Source organism: Canis aureus, chromosome 13 (genome assembly GCF_053574225.1).
Source record: "Canis aureus isolate CA01 chromosome 13, VMU_Caureus_v.1.0, whole genome shotgun sequence".
Taxonomy (NCBI): domain Eukaryota; kingdom Metazoa; phylum Chordata; class Mammalia; order Carnivora; family Canidae; genus Canis; species Canis aureus.
Window position 1 is genome coordinate 40304583 of NC_135623.1, and position 22805 is coordinate 40327387.

At 42.1% G+C, this 22805-nt stretch overlaps 1 protein-coding gene across 1 annotated transcript in view; it reads right to left on the minus strand.

Moving 5' to 3' along the window:
- Nucleotides 1-12677, minus strand: part of UBE2N (ubiquitin conjugating enzyme E2 N) — a 42444-nt gene extending 29767 nt beyond the window's left edge. The window contains exon 1 of the mRNA XM_077845805.1: nucleotides 12434-12677. Within this exon, the coding sequence (XP_077701931.1) occupies nucleotides 12434-12463 (30 nt within the window). The 5' untranslated portion in view covers nucleotides 12464-12677. The remainder of the gene's footprint in view (nucleotides 1-12433) is intronic.
- Between the last annotated feature and the right edge of the window lie 10128 nt (nucleotides 12678-22805).

The following is a 22805-nucleotide window of genomic DNA, read 5'->3' on the forward strand; positions in this document are numbered from 1 at the left end:
CTATGTCTCTGCCTCTGTGTCTCTCATGAATGAATAAACAAATAAAATCTTTAAAAAAAAGTTTGAAAAAAATAAATAAATAAAAATAAATAAAAGTTTGAACTTTACCCTATATACAATGGAAAGCCGTGTGATCATATCAATGTTTAATAATGTGATGGCATGGAAAACAGAAGGAGATGGGTGGGCAACAAGTGAAGACAGAGAGATGAGTTCTGAGATTACTGCAAAAACAATCAGGAGAGGATGAATAAGGGCCCACATACAAAGACAACTGGAATCAACGGGGGGGGGGGGCACTTACTAGCAAACTGAATGTGGAAGAGAAGCAAGGGGAGGGAAAAGGAGGAGTAAGTCTCAGGCAACTGGGTTAATGTTGATATAATAAAAAGAAGAAATACTAAAAGTGCTGACACACATGAGAGGAGACGGCAAAATGAATACATCCCATGGAAAAAAAAAAGGTTGATTTTAAAAATATCTGCAAGATATCTAAGTGGAGATAAAAAGTAGGCATTTGGAGATCTGAAATTCAGCACTAGAGTTTGGAAATCACTGATCAATGTGGACTGAAGCCAGGTAAGTAAATAAATCTTCAGAATATATAATGAAAAGGTCCAAGGTCAGAACCCCAGGAGAACATAAACATGTAATAGCTTTAAAACTATCAAAGCTGATAGGATACAGGTCTGCATATTAGTTATAATGGAAAACTATACATTTATTTCAGAATACTGCTAACTACTCAGCGTTTGTGCTTTGGTGGGGGGAGGTCAGGGGGTTGTTGCATAAGGGCCAGTTTAAACGCCAAAAGAGAAAGTTCTGGGATTACATCGATCCTGGCTTTTCCTCACTGTTTTAAATTTTGCCCAAAGGAATCATATAATTAAGTTTTAAAATAGGAATTAGAGGGGCACCTGGATGGCTCAGTCAGTTAAGCACCTGTTTTCGCTCGGGTCTTGATGCCATGGTCCTGGGATCAAGCCCTACACTGAGCTCCCTGCTTGGCAGGGAACCTGCTTCTCCTTCTGCCTGCTGCTCCCCCTGCCTGTGCTCTCTCCCTCAAATAAATAAACTCTTAAAAAATATATTTTTAACATAGAAAATTGAAATAATTGAGGACCAGGGAAAGTAAATGATTTGGCCAAGGCCACAAAGTTTCTTAGTCCTTGTGATAAGAATAAAAGTTAGTGCAGATCCTTAAACCATTATTCATCAGCATTTGCTTAATTTTCTCAGTGTCCAGCAATCAAGCCTAATCTTCAAAGATAAAGATTTACTACCACAAATTTTTTAAAAAATAATGGCTCACAAGGCTTAAGAATATTTCTTAAATGTTCTAAAGCAATGCAGGTTTCAAATGTGACTTAATTTTGAATAACTGATAGATTATCTAATAAAACTACAGCTTTGTTTCATTAACCATTGTCATTTCTTAAGTTACTTACTCAGAAAACTTCAGCTAAAAACTTTAAAAGGGAATAAAGTATTAATACATGCTATAATGTGAACCTTGGAAGACATGCTAATTGAAAGAAGCCAGATACAAAAAGCCCTGTATTATATGATTCCATTTATATGAAAAGTCCAAAATAGACAAAACCAGAAAGTTAAGCAGTTCTCAGGGGTTGAGGAACTTGGGGGGTACAGCAGTGCTAATGGCATAGTTTCTTTTCGGGGTGATGAAAATGTTCTGAAATTAGTGGTAATGGTTATACAACTTTGTGAATAATCAAAACCACTGAATTGTACTTTTTAAATGGATTAATTTTGTGGTATATGAGTTATATTTCAAAAAAAATAAATGAAGGATTTATGTTTTACTTCATATTCAGTTAAGATTTTAGCTATTTTATCTATGAATTGAAGACAGAAATAGCAAAAGAAAGTGAAGGGGGGGACACCTGGGTGGCTCATTGGTTGAGCATCTGCCTTTGGCTCAGGGTGTGATCTGGGGTCCCGAGATCGAGTCCCACATCAGGCTCCCTGCCTAGAGCCTGCTGCCTTCTCTGCCTGTGTCTCTGCTTCTCTGTCTCATAAATAAATAAAATCTTAAAAAAAAAAAAAGAAAATGAAGGGGAAAAAATCATCCACATTACTTGATTATAGCGTATAACACACTTGGTATATTTACTGAATTTTTATAATGAAGACACATTCATAAACTACACTTCTGAAGAAGAAAAGTTTTTCAAATTAAGACTGCATTTAAAGGGTCTGTGGTCCAAGCAAAGAAGTGCTGATTCATGTTACAGCTATGGCACTGCTCACTTATCTCTTCCTGGAGTTTGATGTGTCTAACCTGGAATGACATTTTACCCCCCACCTCACTTTTCTACTTAGCCTTCAAAATTCAGCTCCAAAGTCACCCCTCTAAAAATCTACCTTAAAACAATCTTGATGGTTTCCCCACCATGGACTGTCAGGTGTTGGTATTCCCATCGACATCTTTGCTTTCTACATATGAGAAGGTTACGGCTATGTGATTTTACTTGTGTCTCCCACATTCTAACCATCTTTGCATTGAAGCTGAGCATACAAGGCCATTGTTTCTGCAAGATGCACATAAAAATCATCTGGAGATCTTAAAATATAATTTTAAAAAACCTGGGCTGCTGTATGTCAAATGTATATGAATACCCCAGATAATTCTGTCGCACAAACATGAACTAAGCACTCAGATTATAGGGACACCTGGGTAGCTCAGTGGTTGAGCCTCTGCCTTTGGGGCAGGGCTAGATCCTGGAGCCCTGGGATCGAATCCCACGTCGGGCTCCCGGTGCATGGAGCCTGCTTCTCCCTCTGCCTGTGTCTCTGCCTCTCTCTCTCTCTCTCTCTCTCTCTCTCTGTGAGTATCATAAATAAATAAAAAAATAAAAATAAATTAACATTAGAGAGATTATACTCTGATGCAGCGATACCTCAAACATATTTTGCTGGTAAGAAACAGCAGGAAAGAAAGGAATAGCTGCTCCTTAGTTTCTTCTCACCTGAACGCCAAACTTCCCCAAATCAAAGGATCCAGGAGGGAATATACCACTCCAGGGACACCTGGATGGCTTCAGCAATTGAGATTCTGGCTCCCACTCAGGGCGTGATCCCCAGGACCCTGGGATCGAGTCCCACACCGGGCTCCCTGCAGGAAACCTGCTTCTCCCTCTGCCTATGTCTCTGCCTCTCTGTGTCTCTCATGAATAAATAAAATCTTTAAAAAAAAAGGAATATACTACTCCAGATCAAAGTTATTCCATCTTAAATGAAACTATTACTAAATGGAGACTCACTTGTGCAAAAGTCTCTAATTAAACTACAATAAGAAGACTTCTGATGAAAACCAAGAAAGCTAAGCACTTAGATTCTGTGATGAACATGTCTTTCCACGTCAATTTGTCCAAATGATAAAACATAAAATTACAAACGCTGACAGTTATTATCTACCAGCAGATAAGCTCTGGCACATTCCATCCCACATGAACTCCTAGGTTCACTCATCTCACAGCTCCACCAACCACTTAACCCTCTGTGCAGGTTTCCATATCTGTAATGCAAGGCTAATACTAATATCCAGAGCATAGAGTTGCTGTTAGAATTAAATAAGTTAATGTATGTAACATGCTTAGAACACTGCCTACCACATAGTAAATGCTCAATAAGAGATGTCTTCCTTACATAATAAAAACTGTATGATTCATCTCACTTTAGGAACAGTTGTCACACTGCACTGGTGAATGATTAATACACTAAGTCTGAATTTAACAACTCAAAATTCAACAATGCTTTCTTTGCCCAACAGTTTTTGATTCCAACTCTCCAAACTTAGTAATACTTCTTGATGGGACCTTAATAATCATGTAAGACACTACCCATCACACACATACTGGATTCCTGAAATATGCTTTACTTTTGTGCACTCTTTGTCTCTCTCTTTTTCTCCTTCCAGCTTTCCTATCTGCTATTCTATCTACCCAAAACTCATTTTCCCTCCTTCAACTTTAAAATCATTCCCTCATCCTTACTTTCCTTCATCCTCAGAACACAGTAAATCTCATGTGTATCTTCTCTCATAATACACCTCACTTTAATTTCTTGTTTCATGATTGAATTTTCCATTACATATGGATATGTCTTTCTTTTTCACCTGGCTTAGTCCTAAATACATATTATGCATCGAGCAAATGTCCACGTAACTGAATTGAAACATGTCTTAAGAATAGATTTAAAAAAGAAGGGGTAATAAAAAGGCAGGGAAATCGCAATTTCATAGTAGTATGAAATTTGGCCTTGGGCTCTTACTAGTAAAGTCACTTTTGTCCCTGCTCTATAGTAAGAGGAGAAGGGGGTGGTAATCCCAATTGTCCTTAAGGGTCATAAGAACACAGAAACCTTATGGGAATAACATTTTCCTTAGCATAAATTATTTTAAAAATCTAAAGTTGTAAAGAAATAAAGGCACCCATAGTCTCAAGACACAAAGATAACATCTGTTATGCCTCTTTCTAGTATTTTCCTGACAATGCCATCACTAGACTGTAAAGACTTTGAAAATAAAAACAGATTTGCCCAAAACTGACCAAATTACTGATCGAGGCATAATGAAAATCAAAGGAGTTTGAAAATCTGAACAGATTAGTCAAAAAGCAAAATATGTCAACATCAGATTCTGAAACCAAGGTCTAAAAGCACTCTGGGGGCACCAGTCTGGTAGAGCACATGACTTTTGATCTCAGGTTCATGAGTTCGAGACCCACATTGGGCATAAAGATTACTTATCAATAAATAAAATACAAGCACTTTAAATTATAACTGCATCCTAATCATTTAGAAACATCTGAATTATAGGCCAAATCAGAATAATAAAAATTTTGATTTCTAAGTATCCTTAGGGGATTTTAGAATGGCTACAACCAGAATTTTAAAAATATACAATACCCCAAAAAGTGTGATATAGCTCTTCAAAGAATGGATAATAAAGAAGTCTTTCTGTTGATTCACTGCGGGCTCTTTATCACTCATCCAGCTCTTCCAATCACACAATAGTGGTTTTTGCCACCAGAGATGCTAGGGCCAGTTCTCAAACTATGGGATTCTACATATTATCTAATTCACAAATTAAAGATAACTAACATTTCAAAAACAAAAACATCCCACTTACGAGGCATTTTTAGAAGTTGCTAAGATTTCAGGTGAAGTTAACTGATGCCCTATTATTTCATCTCTTTATATATCAATGCTGATGTCTTTCATATATACTTGCAAAGAAAATTTCAACTGAATGATTAAATACCAGTCCAATACATCTTTCATACAAAAAAACGAGTTTTTCCTGATTTAAAATTACTACATATATTATGCCTTTCAGATCTATGTTGTTTTTATAAAGTAAAATTATATAATAATTAGGCACCTACATCAAACTGATTACTACACTTGCAATGCCCAAAGCCCCTAGAAGATGCTACCCTCATTCCCTTGTTTCTGGTATTTATTTCTACAGTGCATAAATATCTATAACTCACAGTAACAGATTTAAATGTATGTTCACAATCCATACTACCTGACTCTGTAGCACAACTTATTTTCTTCTCAAAACCATTTACACACAAACCATCCTATAGAGTTTAGGGGAAAAAGCAAAGTTATCAACTTGTAGCAGAATCCTAGTCATCCAACTACTTTGACCTACATACTCATCAGAAAAAGAAAAAAATGGGCATTCTCTAATGTGTAAAACACTATGGCTGTAAGTGGTCACAGTATGAAAAAAGTACTTCTGCAAAGCAAATGCATAATATTTCTGATGCCATAATTAATTAGGATGGTAGATAGGAAATGTTTGGTAAATTGACAAAACTCAATTTCTATTGTGATACTTGATCATCCAGGACCAATCAAAGTACTTAACAAAGAGAAGCTTAAAAAAACTAACATTTAACTGCTATTTTTAATTTACTTTCAATTATGCCCACATTTCATAATCAAAACATTAGGCAGTAAATTAAACAGTATCCTTAGAGCCTGAAAATTTAATCACTACCAAAAGCAGTCCAGGAATTCTCAACTTAGAATCCATGGGGACCAAGAGCATTCAACAAATAAGCTTGTCAAGAACCTGAATCCCAGAAGTCATATGTAAAAAAATGCGGTTTATTATCCTAGAATGGTCAGAAAATTCTTTTTTTTTTAAGACTGATTTACTTATTCGATAGAGAGACTGCAGGGGGCGGGGGGAGGGGTGTGTATGTGCAGAGGGACAGAATCTCAAGCTGGCTCCCCACTGTGTGTGGAGCTGGAAGCAGGGCTCAACCCCAGGACCCTGGGATCACGACCTGAGCCAAACCAAGACTTGGATGCTTAACTAACTAAGCCACTTGGGTACCTTAGAAAATTCTTAAATTGGGACAACCAAAAAAGCCAAGAACCATACTATTTCTGGTCAAGTTTTTACTATAAGGGTTTATCAGTTTCCTTAGTATGTTTTAATTACATATAACAAGTCTATCCTAATCATTTAAGACTTTCATGCCTTTTTAAATGGGAAAAAAAAAACTACCAGTCAGACCTTCAAGGCTTTAAAATAAAATAACCCTAACCCCTAACCCTATCTGCATCATTTTCTTACTAAAAACTACCTTATGTACTAGGACAGAAATCAAATGAATGGCTTTTAAATTTTTTTTTTATTTTTTTATTTTTATTTATTTATGATAGTCACACAGAGAGAGAGAGAGAGAGAGGCAGAGACATATAGGCAGAGGGAGAAGCAGGCTCCATGCACCGGGAGCCCGACGTGGGATTCGATCCCAGGTCTCCAGGATCGCGCCCTGGGCCAAAGGCAGGCGCTAAACCGCTGCGCCACCCAGGGATCCCAAATGAATGGCTTTTAAATAGTGATAAGAAAAAAGTGATATCTGTATTTTTAAAAATCAAAACTATTAAAATAAAAGAGTATGTAGGAATCAAGTCTCAATTCCGAGTCAGACCATATAGAGTGTTTAAGAATCTGAAATAAACCTCACCAAACAGAAGAGTAAATTCTAGGAAAGCCTGGTGAAAATCTAATATCAGCAGGTTGGTTTGCCAGGTTTTAATCAAATATGTCAACTCCGGGCAGCCCAGGTGGCTCAGCGGTTTGGCGCCGCCTTCGGCCCAGGGCCTGATTCTGGAGACCCGAGATCGAGTCCCACGTCGGGCTCCCTGCATGGAGCCTGCTTCTTCCTCTGTTTTTCTGCCTCTCTCTCTCTCTGTGTCTCTCTCATGAATAAATAAAATCTTAAAAAAAAATTGAAAAGACAAAACATCAGTTAATGTAACATGTAAACTGTAAATCTGAAATAAATTATTGACTAAGGTCACAACTATAGATCTCATTTATCTGTTCCCAAAGTAACGCTAATTCTTTATGACAAACACATTAGGGAGGACCTCTTATTTTACTTATTTTTTAACCTGTATGATTTTAAGCTTTAATTGCTCAGTCACTTTTAGAGCCTTAAAGAGCTCTGGCCCAGAAGAGAGGAAAAAAGCAAATTCTAAAAATTTCAGTAAATCATAGAACTGCCAAGATTCAGTATAACTCACACGTCTTCAAAATACCACTAACTATAGGACTATTCATCACAGCATTGTTTGTATAGAAAATTTTGGAGACAATCTAAAAGTCAGCAATAGGCAATTGGTTAAAATATGGTCTGACCACATGGTTCCACAAAGAATCCCTTTAAAAAAGGAGTCCCCTCAAAGATATATTGGTTGGGAGAGAGATAGATTACCGTATATGTACCAGGAGGAAGGGAACAGGCCAAACATATACATACTAAGTCTCTCTGGTCTTTCTGGAAGAAAACACAATTTTAAAAAGATGGCATCTGGGCAGGGAACTGGAATGATGGACAGATGAGAGAGTCTTAACTTTCTCTGTGTACATGTCAGAACCTTTCAAATGCTATGCTCCATGTATTTCCTATTAGACAAAATAAAAAATTGGAATTTTTAATGAATCAGAGATTAATTCAGCTCAGACATTGGTTTAGATGGAATATAATAACAACAAATTATGAAATAAAATAACTCCAAAAATTTTTTTAAATAAAAAAATAAAATAAAATAAAATAACTCTCCTAGGGACACCTAGGTGGCTCAGCAATTGAGCATCTGCCTTTGGCTCAGGGCGTGATCCCACGGTCCGGGGATCGAGTCCCACCATCAGGCTTCCTGCATGGAGTCTGCTTCTCCCTCTGCCTCTCTCTCTGTCTCTCATGAATAAATAAATGAATAATAATAAAAATAAAATATCTCTCCTAAAACTTTCTTCCAGAGACTGAAGCACATTCATTCATTTAATCAGTATTTCAGTGCCTACTACATCCTCTAGGTATTAGAGCAATGCCCAAGTCACCTAAGAATCTCTGCCTTCATGAAGCTTCAGTAGGAGCAGAGATAACAGTAAATAATAGAACTTCAAAGAGTGATAAGTGCTCTAAGGAGAAGAGGAAATGTGGGAATAAAGAGGAATTTTATGGGTGGGGGAGAGGAAAACTGTTTTGGGATAGTTAAGGCAGACTTTTTTAAGGGTGACGTGAGCCAAGAACTGAACATATACCAAAACAAGCAATGTAGTAAAGAGAGGGAAAGCCCTGTGACTGGAACAAACTTAGCTTCTTATTGTTCAGGGTAGAACAAACCAAGAGTGTGGCTGCGGTAGAGTGACTCAAGAAGAGTCATGCAAATAACCTTAGAGGTAAGCAGATACAAAGAAGGCCTTGTAACCGGAGAAAAAGTCAAAGATTTTATTCTATGTGTGATGGAGAACCTTTGTAGAGCTCCAAGGGGAGTGACACATCTGTATTTTAAAAAGTAGCACTAGCTGCTGCTTATGAGGCTAACAGTAGGCTAGGCAACAAATGATGAACTGAACAGTGGTTTCAGAGATGGATAAATGTAGCTGATTAAGGACTTCTTTTTAAAAGTGGTGCCCTAGGGGCACCCGGGGTGGGGCTCAGCGGCCTTCGACCCAGGGCATGATCCTGGAGACCGCATCCCACATCAGGCTCCCTGCATGGAAGCCTGCTTCTCCCTCTGCCTGTGTCTCTGCCTCTCTGTGTATCTCTCATGAATAAATAATTTTTTAAATGAATAAATAAAAATCTTAAAAAAAAAGTGATGCCTTAGAGAATTTGCTAGTGGATTATGTATGGGAATCTGAGTGGGACAGTAAATAGGTGAATAGTAATTCAAAAAAATTATCTTACATTTGTATATTTAGTTATCAAAGCATATTTACATAATGTCATTTCATCATAACATATAGAAGCAAGGGGAAGTAACACTGGGTCAAGATCCGGTTCCGTCCCTTGCCACTTTTAAGCCTCGAAGAAAGTCATTTGAATACGTTTCTAGGGGATCCCTGGGTGGCGCAGCGGTTTGGTGCCTGCCTTTGGCCCAGGGCGCGATCCTGGAGACCCGGGATCGAATTCCACATCGGGCTCCCGGTGCATGGAGCCTGCTTCTCCCTCTGCCTGTGTCTCTGCCTCTCTCTCTCTCTCTCTCTCTCTCTCTGTGACTATCATAAATAAATAAAAATTAAAAAAAAAAAAGAATACGTTTCTCGGCTATAAAAGGTAGTCTACTTCACAAGATCAAGATCCAGAAGTTATCATATGGTTTAAGAATTTTGTAAATGGAGGGGCACCCGGCTGGCTCAGTTGGGAGTATGTGACTCTTGATGTCAGGGTTGTGGATTCAAGCCCCACATCGGATGTAAAGCTAACTTAAAAAAAAAAAAAAAAATTTTGCAAGTGTAAATAATGACCATTTGGAGGTAAAAAGCATCCTATTAATAGCTGTCCAATGAAGGATGGTGTGCTCCTACAATTCAGAACAGTACAGCTACCTACCCTGTACCACCACCACATTCCACGTGGAACCCTATACCGTGATTGATAAAAAAGAGGCAAACTTTTTAAAAATTCTGATTAAAAACCATCTTCAAGTGCCTAGGTTATTCAGTCAGTTGCGCGTCCGACTCTTGGTTTATTTATCCTCAGGTCGTGATCTCATGGGTCGTGTGATGGAGCCCAGCCTGGGACTCCACGATCAGAAAGGAGATTGCTTGAGATTCTCTCCCTCTGACCCTCCCCTTGCTCGAGTGGCATACATTTTCTCAAATAAATAAATCTTTTAAAAAATGTCTTTTCACTGATTTTGGGAAAACATACACAATACAAGAAGGGCACTAGAAAACACATTATAGTCTTGTACTCTTTCCTAGGGATTGGAAATACAGTTCTTTTAAGCTAAGCTACCAAAGGCATCAAAGTAAAACCACCGAACTTTTTCAAGATAAAACCCAAATGAAGTCACCTTTTATTAAAGAGGTGCTATCAACAAGAGGCTGTAAAGTTAAGACCATATTATGAATTATCACCGTCTTGGTTAAAATAATAAAACGAAAATGCCTAGTGTAAGCTAAATTGTGTGCCAAATGAATGATGAGGACTTCAATTCACTGCCATAAATCATTTCTGTAACTTTATTAAACAAGGTTTCACAGAATTTATTTTTACGCACAGAATCAAAACTGGAAAAAATGTCTTTAGTTCACTATGTATTTTGGGGAATTATTACGAATATCAATTTGTATTATGTGGTCGATAACCTAAACACAAGAAACAAAAATTTGAAGACAGCTGGTGTGCAGCTAGATCCTCCATCCCTCATTTTCAACTGGGGCCTCCATAAACATGATTGGGGCCCTGTGAAGAAAACCACATTGTAAGGCCCATCCAACACACACAGCAATTAAACCGCCTTGGACACAATCTGAGACAAACCCATAATACAACAAACTGTGCACTATGACACTTCACATTAGACTGCAGCACACAATGACAATCTATGCTGCTTCTCTAATTTCTAAGAATTTCTACCTTATAAAAAGTCTTATTTCTCCAGAGCAAGCAACTCTAGGTCAGAGACGTCCCCTCATTTCAGATACATTTGAGTGTAACTGTACGAAGCACACTACACAATACATCACCTGTTAAACGATCTTGGGCTTAGGATGCATCTCCCCCCACCCCCAAACTTTACAACAAGCCAGATTAAAAATACGTTCACCAGGTTACATCAAGGAAATGATGCTGCAATTCAGTCACTTTAACTCGCATATTAACACAAAGGTCCAGCTAAAATCTTCATTAAAAATGACAAAAAGGGATCCCTGGGTGGCGCAGCGGTTTGGTGCCCGCCTTTGGCCCAGGGCGCGATCCTGGAGACCCGGGATTGAATCCCACGTCGGGCTCCCGGTGCATGGAGCCTGCTTCTCCCTCTGCCTGTGTCTCTGCCTCTCTCTCTCTCTCTCTCTCTCTCTCTCTCTCTCTCTCTCTGTGTGTGTGTGTGTGTGTGACTATCATAAATAAATAAAAATTTTAAAAAAATTAAAAATGACAAAAAATTTCAAGGTTTGTCTCGGTGTATTGCAAGAAATATCGCACATCTGAGGACCTGACATTACGTAAAGAATTTACAACAGCAGTACGTCGAATTTCCTATAGTTCTACACGTGTATTTGTTAAAAGTACAGCCTTCACAAAGAGCCGAAGAACAGTTAAAAGCGCGTAAAATCGAGAGGCAAAGGATTTCACCAAGTCCCTCAGACCTGCGCTGCCCCTCCCCCCCGCCCCAGTGTCGTGCTAAACTATTTCCTCTGAGGAGAAACAGCTCTCAAAAGAGTTTGCCAACCAGAGTAACATCACTTCACGGAGAGAACGAGCGGAAACATATTTAAAAGAGAGGTGATCACGAAAGCGAGGGCAGCAGGGCGCCGAGCCCAAGGTCCGCGGACCCCGGCTGCCGGCGGCGACATGTGGCTCCGGCGGCAGGACGCGCGGCCCTCCCGGAGCCGCCTCCCGGGGCACAGGGCCCCGCCCGGCCGCACTCCCCTGGTTCATTCATTCTGAACCCTGGGCTTCCGCACCCCCGCGCTCCCGCCCGGCCCGGGAGGAGGCTCCAGGGCCGAGGGGCTGCGTGGGGCCGCTACTCCCGCCCAGAGTCCGGGCCCCGCCGGGATTCGCGCGCGACCGCGGCCTCCTCCCGGGTGGTCCGAGAGGCCGCGGAGGCCCGCGCCGGCCCGCGCCCAGGGCCCCGCAACCCCGCGGCCCCACCCTCCGCCAGGGTGCGGGCCAGGCCTCCCCCGCCCGCGGCGCGGCCACCGGGCAGCCCCCGGGCCCCGCCGCCCGGCTGCCCCGCCGCGGCCGGAAGTCTCTCCGGAGCCCCCTCCCCAGCGCCTGGCTTCCCTCGCCGCCGCGGCCAGACCCTCTCCGCGCTGGCCTCGGGCCTCCCAGCGCGGGCCGCAGGCCCGAGGACGCGGGGAGCCGCGCCGCCCGGGGCCGCCGAGCGGCCGAGCGCAGAGCCGGGAGTCGGCCTGGGCGGTTACCTTGATAATCCTGCGGGGCAGCCCGGCCATCTTGTCAGATCCCGAGTTCGGCCTCTGCTCTCGACTCCCGCTCCGCTCGCCTCACGCACGAGTGGAAGTCCGGGGCTCCACTTCCGGGGGACGTTGCCGCGCCCGCCGCCGCCGAGGCCCCTCGGGAAATGTAGTCCCTGCCTGTGCGCGGGCGGGCTTCCCTCAGAGCTGGCTCCCTCCCCCGCGCTCCCCGCCCCACAGCCCCGGCCTGCGGGTGGCGGAAGTGACGAGCCCCGGCGGGGCAGGGACCTGGGGGAGGCGGCGCGAGGCGGCGCGGGGCTCCGGCGCCCGTGGCCGAGCCCGCTGGGGTCGCGCGGCCGGCGCCCCGCAGGCCTCTTAGCCGCGGCCACGCCTGCGCCGGGGGCGACGTCACAGAGGCCCCGCGGCGGACGCAGCCCATTCATTCTCCGCCGTCGCTCTCGCCCCTTCAGCGTTTCTGCAGTTGCGCGCGGCCGCGGCGGGGGGCGGCTCCCTCGGAGGCAGGCGGGAGACCGAGACTCAGAGGCCAGACTCCTGAATGCGGGTCTCCCCGGGCGGAGAGTATTGAATTTTGAATCGCACGTAAATCGGGCCCCTTCAGCCCCGAGAAGGCTGAAAGCAAGGGTTTGGAGAGAGAGTTGAGGGGAGGGACAGGGAGTCGGCTCCTGAAGGCAGAGCTGCTAGCCGGAGGCATGAGGCGCGAGCCCAGAGTAATCCCTGAGAGGACCCCCGTGGAGCGCAGGGCCCTGCCCGAAAATGGGATTGTTGGAGAAGCATTTTGAGGCGTTCTGGTGACTGCTGGTTGCTATGGGATAGGCTTTCCGCGGGTGTTACTTTACGTCATCTTCACAGAAGGTGTTTCCACAAATGAGGCTCAGAAACGTCAACTGACTTTTTCTAAGATCATGCAGGAGAAAATGGAGCTGGTTGTGACCCCGGGGCTGGTCTGCCAAAACAAGGACCCCTTAACTGCTTAACCGCGGTGTTTTCCCAGCACAGCTCAGACTGGTTGGTGAGTAAAGGTGTGCCAGGTGTTGCGTTGGACGGTGAGACTACAGAGACGACCGTGACTGCCTTCCAGGCCAATGGAGAAGAGAGACGTAATTAATTACAGCCCAGTGTGTTAAGGGCAATAGTAGAGTTTGCTCCAAGGTGAGCCCAGAGAGGCATTAACTGATTGAAAAGTCAGAGAAAGCTTTCCCAAGGGAGAAGAGTTGCCCTCAAGGATGAATAAGAGTCTAACTGACCTAGTAGGGAAGAGCATGTCAAGCATAGGAAATAGCCTGTAAATGGCATCGGACTACAAAAAAATATATTTTTTAAATAAATAAAGCACTTAATATATAAATATAGCAGTTTTAAAATGGAGACTATGAATGCAAGAAATCTAGTAAAAATTGAGAATATTATGTGCTGGGCACAATGCTGGATGATTACATGGATTATCTCATCTAAGTGTAAAGTTCATGAGGTGGGTTCTCTTATTACGACTGCTTTTGAGATGAGAAACCAAGCCTCAGAGGTAACAATAAGAACCTCACATAACCAAAAGTTTGAAATTAGTGGTTCTGTGATTAAAAGAATCTAGGGGAAAAATGACATTGGACAAGGATACCTTTGGAATATTTCAGAGAGGGCCCAGAATTCAGGAAGAAAGCAAAGTGAATATTAGAAGTGCACTGTTCCACTTACATATTGCCTAACAAAGCAGCTCATGCATACCATTTAAAATGACAACAATCATTTACTTCCCGCTGGAATCTGCAATTTGGGCAGAGCTTGGCAGGGAAGGCACATCCCTGCTCCATGCTGTGCTGTGTCAACCTGGGCAGCCTGACTGGGCCCAGATCCACTTCCAGGATAGCTCACGTAGCTGGCAAGTTGGTGCTGGCTATTAGTTTCTCTCCGAGTGGGCCTCTCGCTGGAGCAGCTTTGGCTGTCTCACTACCTGGTAGCTGGGTTCCAAGAGCGAGTGTTCTAGCTAACAAAAACAGAACCTGAATCGTCTTTTTTTTTACCTAGCCTGGAAGTCACATAGCATCATTCCCACTATAATCTACTGGTTGACTAATCACAAAAACCCACCCAGTTTCAAAGGTATGGGGCATGGACTCCACCTCTTGAAAAGGGAGTGGAGAGATTCTAGAAACTAGCATAGGATGCCTGTGTTGGAAGATATGGCTGTGGCTAGCCTTCGAAAACAAACCATCACAGGTATGACATTTTTCACTATGCTTACAGCCAACTGCCTTAGTGTCATCTGCCTGTGACTCTTAAGTGCTGGTTAAAATAAGCATGCCTGGAGCCCCTTCCCTCAGAGATTCTAATTCTCTTATTCAGCGCTGAGACCTGGGAATGTGCATTTAAATATTACGAGTAATTTTGATCCTAAAATTTGAAAGTAAAGATTTTGAATAAACAGCAACAAAAATGTATAAACAAAAAAATGTCGCCATGTGCGTTCTTTTGGCTATTCTCTATTAGGACAGATAATGAGTATCACGTAAATTAAGAGTGAGGGCACTAGAGCTCTGGTCTAAGGTTTGAGAACTTACATTTGCTCATCTATCCTTCATTTTATTCACCTATAAACTATACATACTTCATGTGATTCTTGTGAAGTTTAAATAGAACACTACAGGGCAGCCCTGGTGGCTCAGTGGTTTAGCACCGCCTTCACTTCAGCCCAGGGCCTGATCCTGGAGACCCGGGATCGAGTCCCACATCAGGCTACCTGCATGGAGCCTGTGACTCTGCGCCTCTCTCTCTCTCTCTCTCTCTCTCTCTCTCTGTCTCTCATGAATAAACAAATAAAAAAATTTTTAAATCTTAAAAATAAATGAATAAATAAAACACTACATAGTACTTAGCAAGGACTATTATTTTTATATGCTAAAGTATATTTTTGCATGTCTCCTCTAGTCACTTTCCCATTCTTTCCTCCCTTGAGAACAACTCAGGCTATACTCATCTGGAAAATAAAATCTGAACTTCTGATTCATAAAAGTCCTGTAGAACAGGATATAGTCTTAGAAGGACAGGTTGCCACAGGATCAAGATGAGGTCCAAAGTTAGAAATCTAGTGGAGAATACTTACTGTAAAATATGGCTGAAACAAGGATATCCACCAAAGTAATTGAATCATTCCTTCAGGGGAGAGGTGTTGGGGATTGCAGAACAGAGGTAAAAGAAAGACATACCACTTACACTCTTGTACCTTTTAGATTTTGAACTGTGGGAATGTGTTACCTATTTAAAACATTAAATAATACACTAATATCAATAGTCTTAAGATATATTCAAAGTTCTTTCGGTGCTGATCGAGGATGATATACTATACACTCAAAACTCAGCAAAAAGCAGCTGGTCCATGATATTGAATAAGTTATAGCAACCAGATAGTGCCACTAAGCTGAATAGTGCTATGCGGAATTCTCAGCTAATTAATCTTCTGTGGCTTTTTGTCAGGCTTCACAACAATGTGTTGGGTTTTTTTTTTTTTGTTTTGCTTTTTGGGGTCTTTTTCCAGCCTCTGCTCCTTCTAGGACTCAAACTGCAAGTGCCTTTACATTATGATATAGGAAGGGAACAAGCAAGAATGCTATACTGGAGGAATTCCAGGAATTCCACTCCATGCAAAGCTTTTACTCCCAGAACACTATTTATTGTATCCTGTTCCTTTACCACCCTCACCGCCACCTCCAAATATTCCAGATTTGATCCTTTGGTCTTTTTTTTTTTTTTTAATTTTTTTTTATTTATTTATGATAGTCACAGAGAGAGAGAGGCAGAGACACAGGCAGAGGGAGAAGCAGGCTCCATGCACCGGGAGCCCGACGTGGGATTCCATCCCGGGTCTCCAGGATCGCGCCCTGGGCCAAAGGCAGGCGCCAAACCACTGCGCCACCCAGGGATCCCAGATCCTTTGGTCTTATACTAGCAGATACATAGAACTATTTACCCTGCAGGTAATATCCTGAGACGTTTATACCTGAGCTCCTCAGCATTATGGATCTCTTCCATTTGGGTCACCAATGCACCCCAAGGCCTAGCTCAGGGCCTACTACAGGATAGTCCTCAAAAAACGTTTGTCGAGGGAATGAGCCAGTATCTATGGGGGGAAAATAAACACCTCTTTGAGAATAGGTCACGTAGATTCGTGATCAATAAGTGAATGCTTACAGAAAGCATAGGATGTTTATGTTCATCCCTAAACTTTCAACTTCCTGAAGGGCAACAGTTTTGTTTTTTTCAGAAACTGTCTTGCACTTTGCAGAGACAAAATATGGTAGATGAGTTTGGAAAATGGTAGGTTAACCACCCCTAATAGAGGCCCTGTTTCCATTCAGGAGCGGTAGTCATCAGGCGGAAGTATTTGTTTGCAAGGACCCCTATTGTTTCTTGCAGCATATGAAAACAGTTTTGTAGGCCATCAAGACAGGAGTATCTGAGAAGAGGGTTCCTGAACACTGACTCAGGGAGGAAGTGGGTGGGGGAGGAAGCAAAGGCTGCACACTGATTTAAAAGAAGAAAGAAAAAAAAATGCCTGCTGCCTCATATTCAAGATGTCAATGCAAGTAGCAGAGCACTTATAGAGACTGTTAACCAACACAATGCCAGCCTGGGAGAAGGAGCTGAGTGGCATCATCCAGGGTCTTAAGGACACTCTCAGGGTGAAAGGCATTAGGAAAGATGAGACCCAGAAACATCTGAGCAATAAGGTTTACCTTTGTTTGATGCTTTATGCTTTACAAAGCATTTTTGAATGTCCTCACCCATGGAGATTTAAGTGCATGCACCACTGGAGGCTTTGTGTAGAGCCCATCATTGACTCCCCCATGTCTCTCTAAAGGTAGATGGAGGGGGTATGCCTTTCTCTGGGCAATTTCCCAGTGGAAACTATTCCAGAGGATGGTGACTCAAAAGACATTTGGCCAGAAGCATGGCTGGAACAGAAACTCTGAAAGCAAGTTCTTTTCCCTGCAAATGTGTGCCACCCTTCCGGGCTCCCAAAGAATTGTTTGCATTCCATGACCTTGGGCTTCAGTCACTGCATAACTGGGCCTGTGATTGCACACTCAGCCTACCAGCTGAACTGTTCCTGCATTTCTCTCCACCTGGTATACCTTCACCTTTCTTCTTGCCCAGCCAGCACCTGTCTCTCTCACTGCTATTGGTTTCCCATATGCTTCCCAGTGGTGTTGCTTGCTTTCTGCAGAAACCACCCACCTGGTTCCAGCATAATGAGAAATGTTTTGAAAACTGTTTTGCTTTCGATAACAATGACTTGGGGATCCAATAAACTCTGGAGCAGAGGTTTACAAACTTTGGAGGGTTAAACACCTCAGAGGCCGGTTAAACATACAGATGCAGGGGCCCCAGCCAAGGTCTTTGAGTGCAAGTCACAAGTCACAGGCCCCATGCATCTGTGTTTTTAACAAACTTCCCAGGCATAACTGGGAGCCCCAAAGCTTGAGAGTCACTGTCCGATATTATCTGATCTGCTTGAGAAAACAGTTGCAACAGCAATCTTGACTTATACTATTCTTGTTCTTGTTTTTCTAAATTCTTTTTGACCCCCAAACCCATATCTTTCCTTCTGCTTGTTCTAATTTTCTTGGTCCAGGTATTAGATATTTCAGATTGTGTTCAAGTTGGCCCAAGTGTTCAGTATTCCAGATTGTTGGGTTTTGAGGAGGCCAAGAAATAAAACCCCCTTTCCCTCCTGAAACTACAACCAATCGCAAGAGATGGAGATTGGAACATTGTTGGATGAGATCCAATGAGATTGGAACATCTCATTACAAATAAAGTTGATTGGGGAACACAACTCTGAGTCTGCAGTGATTTGAGCTAACTCACTTTTCTCCAACCTGCTCTCCAGTTACAGGCATAGCCACCCAGTCATTTAGCACTGCAGGCCCCATAACCCAAGCCAGGGCAGAGCTGGGAATGCTGGAGAGTAGAAAACAGTCTGCTGAAGAAGAAGAAAGAGAAGGAGGAGGAGGAGTTGGGAGGGGAGGAAAAGGTGGAGGAGTAAGAGGAGGAAAAGAAGGAAGAGGAAGAAGGAGATAAAGGAAGAAGAAAGGAGGAGGAAGGAAATGAGAGAGAAAAGGAGGGAAAGAAAAGAAGAGACGAGGCTGAGCAGACCTAGCTCATTATTTTAAATTCACCAATCAGAAAACGTATTCCTCTTCGCTTCAGTCTACAAAACCTCTTGACATCTTCTTAACCTACTGCTTACTTTCAACTCCCCAGAGGCTGTCTCAGCCCACAGTCTGGCTAATTTCATTTCAGCTTTGAGTTTCCTGTGATCCGTCATACCTACACTCTAACACCCTAATTTTCACATCTGGGTGACTTCTCGCTCATGGTTTCCCACCTCATCTGCCCACTGGTCTCAGCTTCCTCTCCAAAACATCTTGCACAGTATGCTCTAACAAATGCTCACTCTGAGCTCCTTCACCATGCTGTGTACCCTTCTAAGGCAGGGAGCACCATATTATTCTTTCTCTGTGTTCAGCAGTAGCCTAATGCCTGACACATATTCCCTTCTTCCTGCCTTCCTGCCTTCCTTCATTCTCTACCTATTATGTACTAGACCCTCCCTAGGAGCCAGTTTTTTTTAATGAACTGAGTAGGATCTACAATCTTGAACTTACTTTCTAATATGGGAAACATATTTAAACAAACGAATATATTTTATGTGATAAGTTCTATAACCAAGATATAGAAGATACAATGAAGAGTATACAGAAGATACAGAGAAGGTTTCATCCATTCAATTATTTAATAAATGTTTGGGGATCCCTGGGTGGCGCAGCGGTTTGGCGCCTGCCTTTGGCCCAGGGCGCGATCCTGGAGACCCGGGATCGAATCCCACGTCGGGCTCCCGGTGCATGGAGCCTGCTTCTCCCTCTGCCTATGTCTCTCTCTCTCTCTCTCTCTCTCTCTCTGTGTGTGACTATCATAAATAAATAAATAATTTAAAAAAAACAAAAAATAAATAAATGTTTAGTGAGTGCCTTTTAAGTACCAGGCACAGTACTAGTTTCTACAGGTAAATGATGAGCCAGATTAGACGTGGAACTGCCCTTATGGAGAACAGGTGCTGACATATATGAATGAAATCAATACAAGGTAAGTGTGAAATGTTATTTTAGTCAGAGTTCATGGTTGCAGGCATAGAAACTGACTCAGGCTAACAGAAAAGGCACACATTGGGAGGACCTTGGGTAGTTCATGTGATCACAGGGAAGGCTGCAGACCAGGCTCAGAAATACAGAGGGTGCTGGCATTCTAGAGCTGGGCAAGAAAGGGACCCACCTGGCCAGTTTTCTTTTGGACACTTCTCCCCTTCCCTCGCTCAGGTATCATGTTCCTGAGTCCAGAGCCTCTTGGATATCAAGAGCCATTTCCAACGAGGGTGGGCTGATGGACATGGTAGTCTGGGCGCTAACTACTTCAGACTGGCTTTCAACTGTTCCATCAGTTTTTAGCTCCCTCCTCATTCTCTCTTCCTAAATACTTGGTGCCCCCAATTATTTGAGCCTAGGTACAACCAGCAGACTTCACTTTGCTAAGTCGGGCCAATCCTGCATTGGCTGCTTTCCATCCTTGTTCTCATTGGTGTTTGGGGATGGTTTCTGAGAAAAAGGGCAAAAACATCTTTATGATGAAACAGGCAAGTTTGCGTCTTGAGGCAACTTTCCTGGAAAAGGAGATTATTCACAGATTAGTTTTTAATAAATGTTCAATTTATTGAAGTAACAATAACGTCTAACTCTTCCTTAAGCTTGCATGCTCAACTGCAAATCTTATTATTCTATTTGTAAGAGGAGCAAAAACGTTTTTAAAAATTAGGATCACAAGGGTTCCTGGGTGGCTCAGTTGGTTAAGCATCTGACCATTGATCTTGGCTCAAGTCCTGATCCTCAGGGTCATGAGTTCAAGCCCCATGTTTGGGTCCCTGCTGGGCTTGGAGCCTACTTAAAAAAAAAGAAAAAAAAAAGGATCACAAAGCTAATCAACAGGCCACAAACCATATCTCATCGCACAAATTATCTTATATCTTCTAAATACTTAAATATAAATATGGCATACACATGTCTGTAAATGTATTATATTTTCAAATCTAACTGGAAACTAGTACAAATAGGTGGTTTGATATACTTTGTCATTTCTACACTTAATTCTAAATCTTTAAGGAACTAAAGTCATGTCCAAGGGAACCGTTATGGAACCGCCAAGTAATCTGAGATTACCTATAGAAGCAATTTGAGGGTGCCTTCTAGACTGGTTGTGAGGGTGAAGTTTGGAAGGACAGACTTCCGGGATCATCTTCTGAATGACCTGGAGGGAGAAGCAGAGCCCTCTTTTATGGTTGCTGTACCAATAGGAATTCCAAATCCATGCCCACCGAATAGGTTCATCTCACTGCTCTTGTCACTTGAATTCAGGTTAGACATTTACCTAATTCTTAGTGTAATTTGAGCCCCTAACCTCTTACCTAGGTTGTTTCACCATTTGATTTACCAACATGTTCAATAAAGCTACTTATTGCTTGAAATTATTCCGAATTATTTTCACATTCAATCAATATGGGAGAGTCGCATTGCTTATATTTAAGTGACATCCAATTGGATTCTGCACCAATCTCTGATTTTACAGTCACAACACTAAAGATGTGTTAATAACTTACTCTGATATGCTGCCAGTTATCTCCCTTTTGCTCCTTCAGATCTACCCTTCACCTTGTCCACCCTGCTCTCTGCCCAGGAAGTTGATCTGAATGTCAGCCCTTCGTGGAGGGGGTTTGGGGAAGGGTGGAGAGGTCAGACTAATTAATAAACTGAGTCTAGTCCTGGAAGGTTCACCTTAGGCTGTCTATGCCCTTTGACAGAAAATTACTGCTCCTCTCAAGGTAGCAAACTATAGGATTCTCTCCTGGGATCCAGTAACTGCTCCCTCGCTTTGTCCCTTCTGGTCCAGAAGGAACCCCCAGTGCTACTAATCCTGGATTATACTCCTCCTCCTCCTTGTAATTCTACTCACGCTTCTGTTAAGAATCCCTCTGTAAATAAATTCTTCTAGAATTATACCAGTTTGAGTATGTCATCTGTTTTCTGCTGTGACCCTAAGTGACATACCAGCTTAAAGCTAGAAATTATTATTGCCCATTTTAGACCATATTTTAAATTACATTCATTAAATGATTTCTGACAGTCAAAAGGGAAGGATTACATTTTAATGCCTAAGAAATAAGTAATCTCCTTGGACAAGATATTTATAAAAATTTATTATACGAATATTTACTAAGCACTTACAAGGTATAATTATTGCAAGCATTTATTGAGTGTTTATGACGTTTGCTAAGTATTTTATTTAGTTTTTTTTTATTTAATCCACTCAACAATTTTATACAGTAGGGAAGATCATTCTTATCCTCCTTTTATAAAGAATAAACTAAGACTTAAAAATATTCAGAAAATAAATTTTCCCAAATAACAGAGTTAGGAAATAAGAGAATCAAGATTGAAATTTAGGCAGAGAGAGTCTCAGAATCCCTTTATTAACCTCCACACTCTACTGTCTCCTCAATATTACACTATGCATATGAGATATACAGATAAGAAATAAGATGGGCCTATATACAAGAAGCCCAAGCTCTTATGGGTAGAAAAGACATAAATATAAAAATCATATTGAGCATTGATAAGAGAGCTTTTGAAGGAAAAGTAGTTTATAACTCATGGTCTATATTGTACTTATTATGGAAGCCCTTACTTTTTAACCAATACTGATGCTTTAGATATATTTTTCTTTTTTTTTTAAAGATTTTATTTATTCATGACACACACACACACACACACACACACACACAGGCAGAGACCTAGACAGAGGCAGAAGCAGGCTCCCTGTGGGGACCCTGATGCAGGACTCGATCCCAGGACCCCAGGATCACAACCTGAGCCAAAGGCAGATGCTCAACCACTAAGCCACCCAGGTGCCCTTCTATTTTTCTTGACTCATTTATGACTCATAATTTTTACTTAAAAAAAATATTTATTTGAGAGAGAGAGAGTGCATGAGTAGGGGGAAGGGCAGAGGGAGAGGGAGGAAAGAAGCAGACTCCCCCTGAGCAGGGAGCACTACACTGGGGTTTGAGTTCAGAATCCTGAAATCCTGACCAGAGCCAAAGTCAAGAGTTGGAGGCTTACCCAGCAGAGCCAACCAGGAGCCTCCGGTTTATTTTCATTCTGTCATTTCAGGAAGGATTAGGCTCCACACTTAGTAAAAGAGGCATAAGGTAAAACTGACTTAAATAAGATAAAAGTTTACTTCTCTCTTTTATGAAATCCCT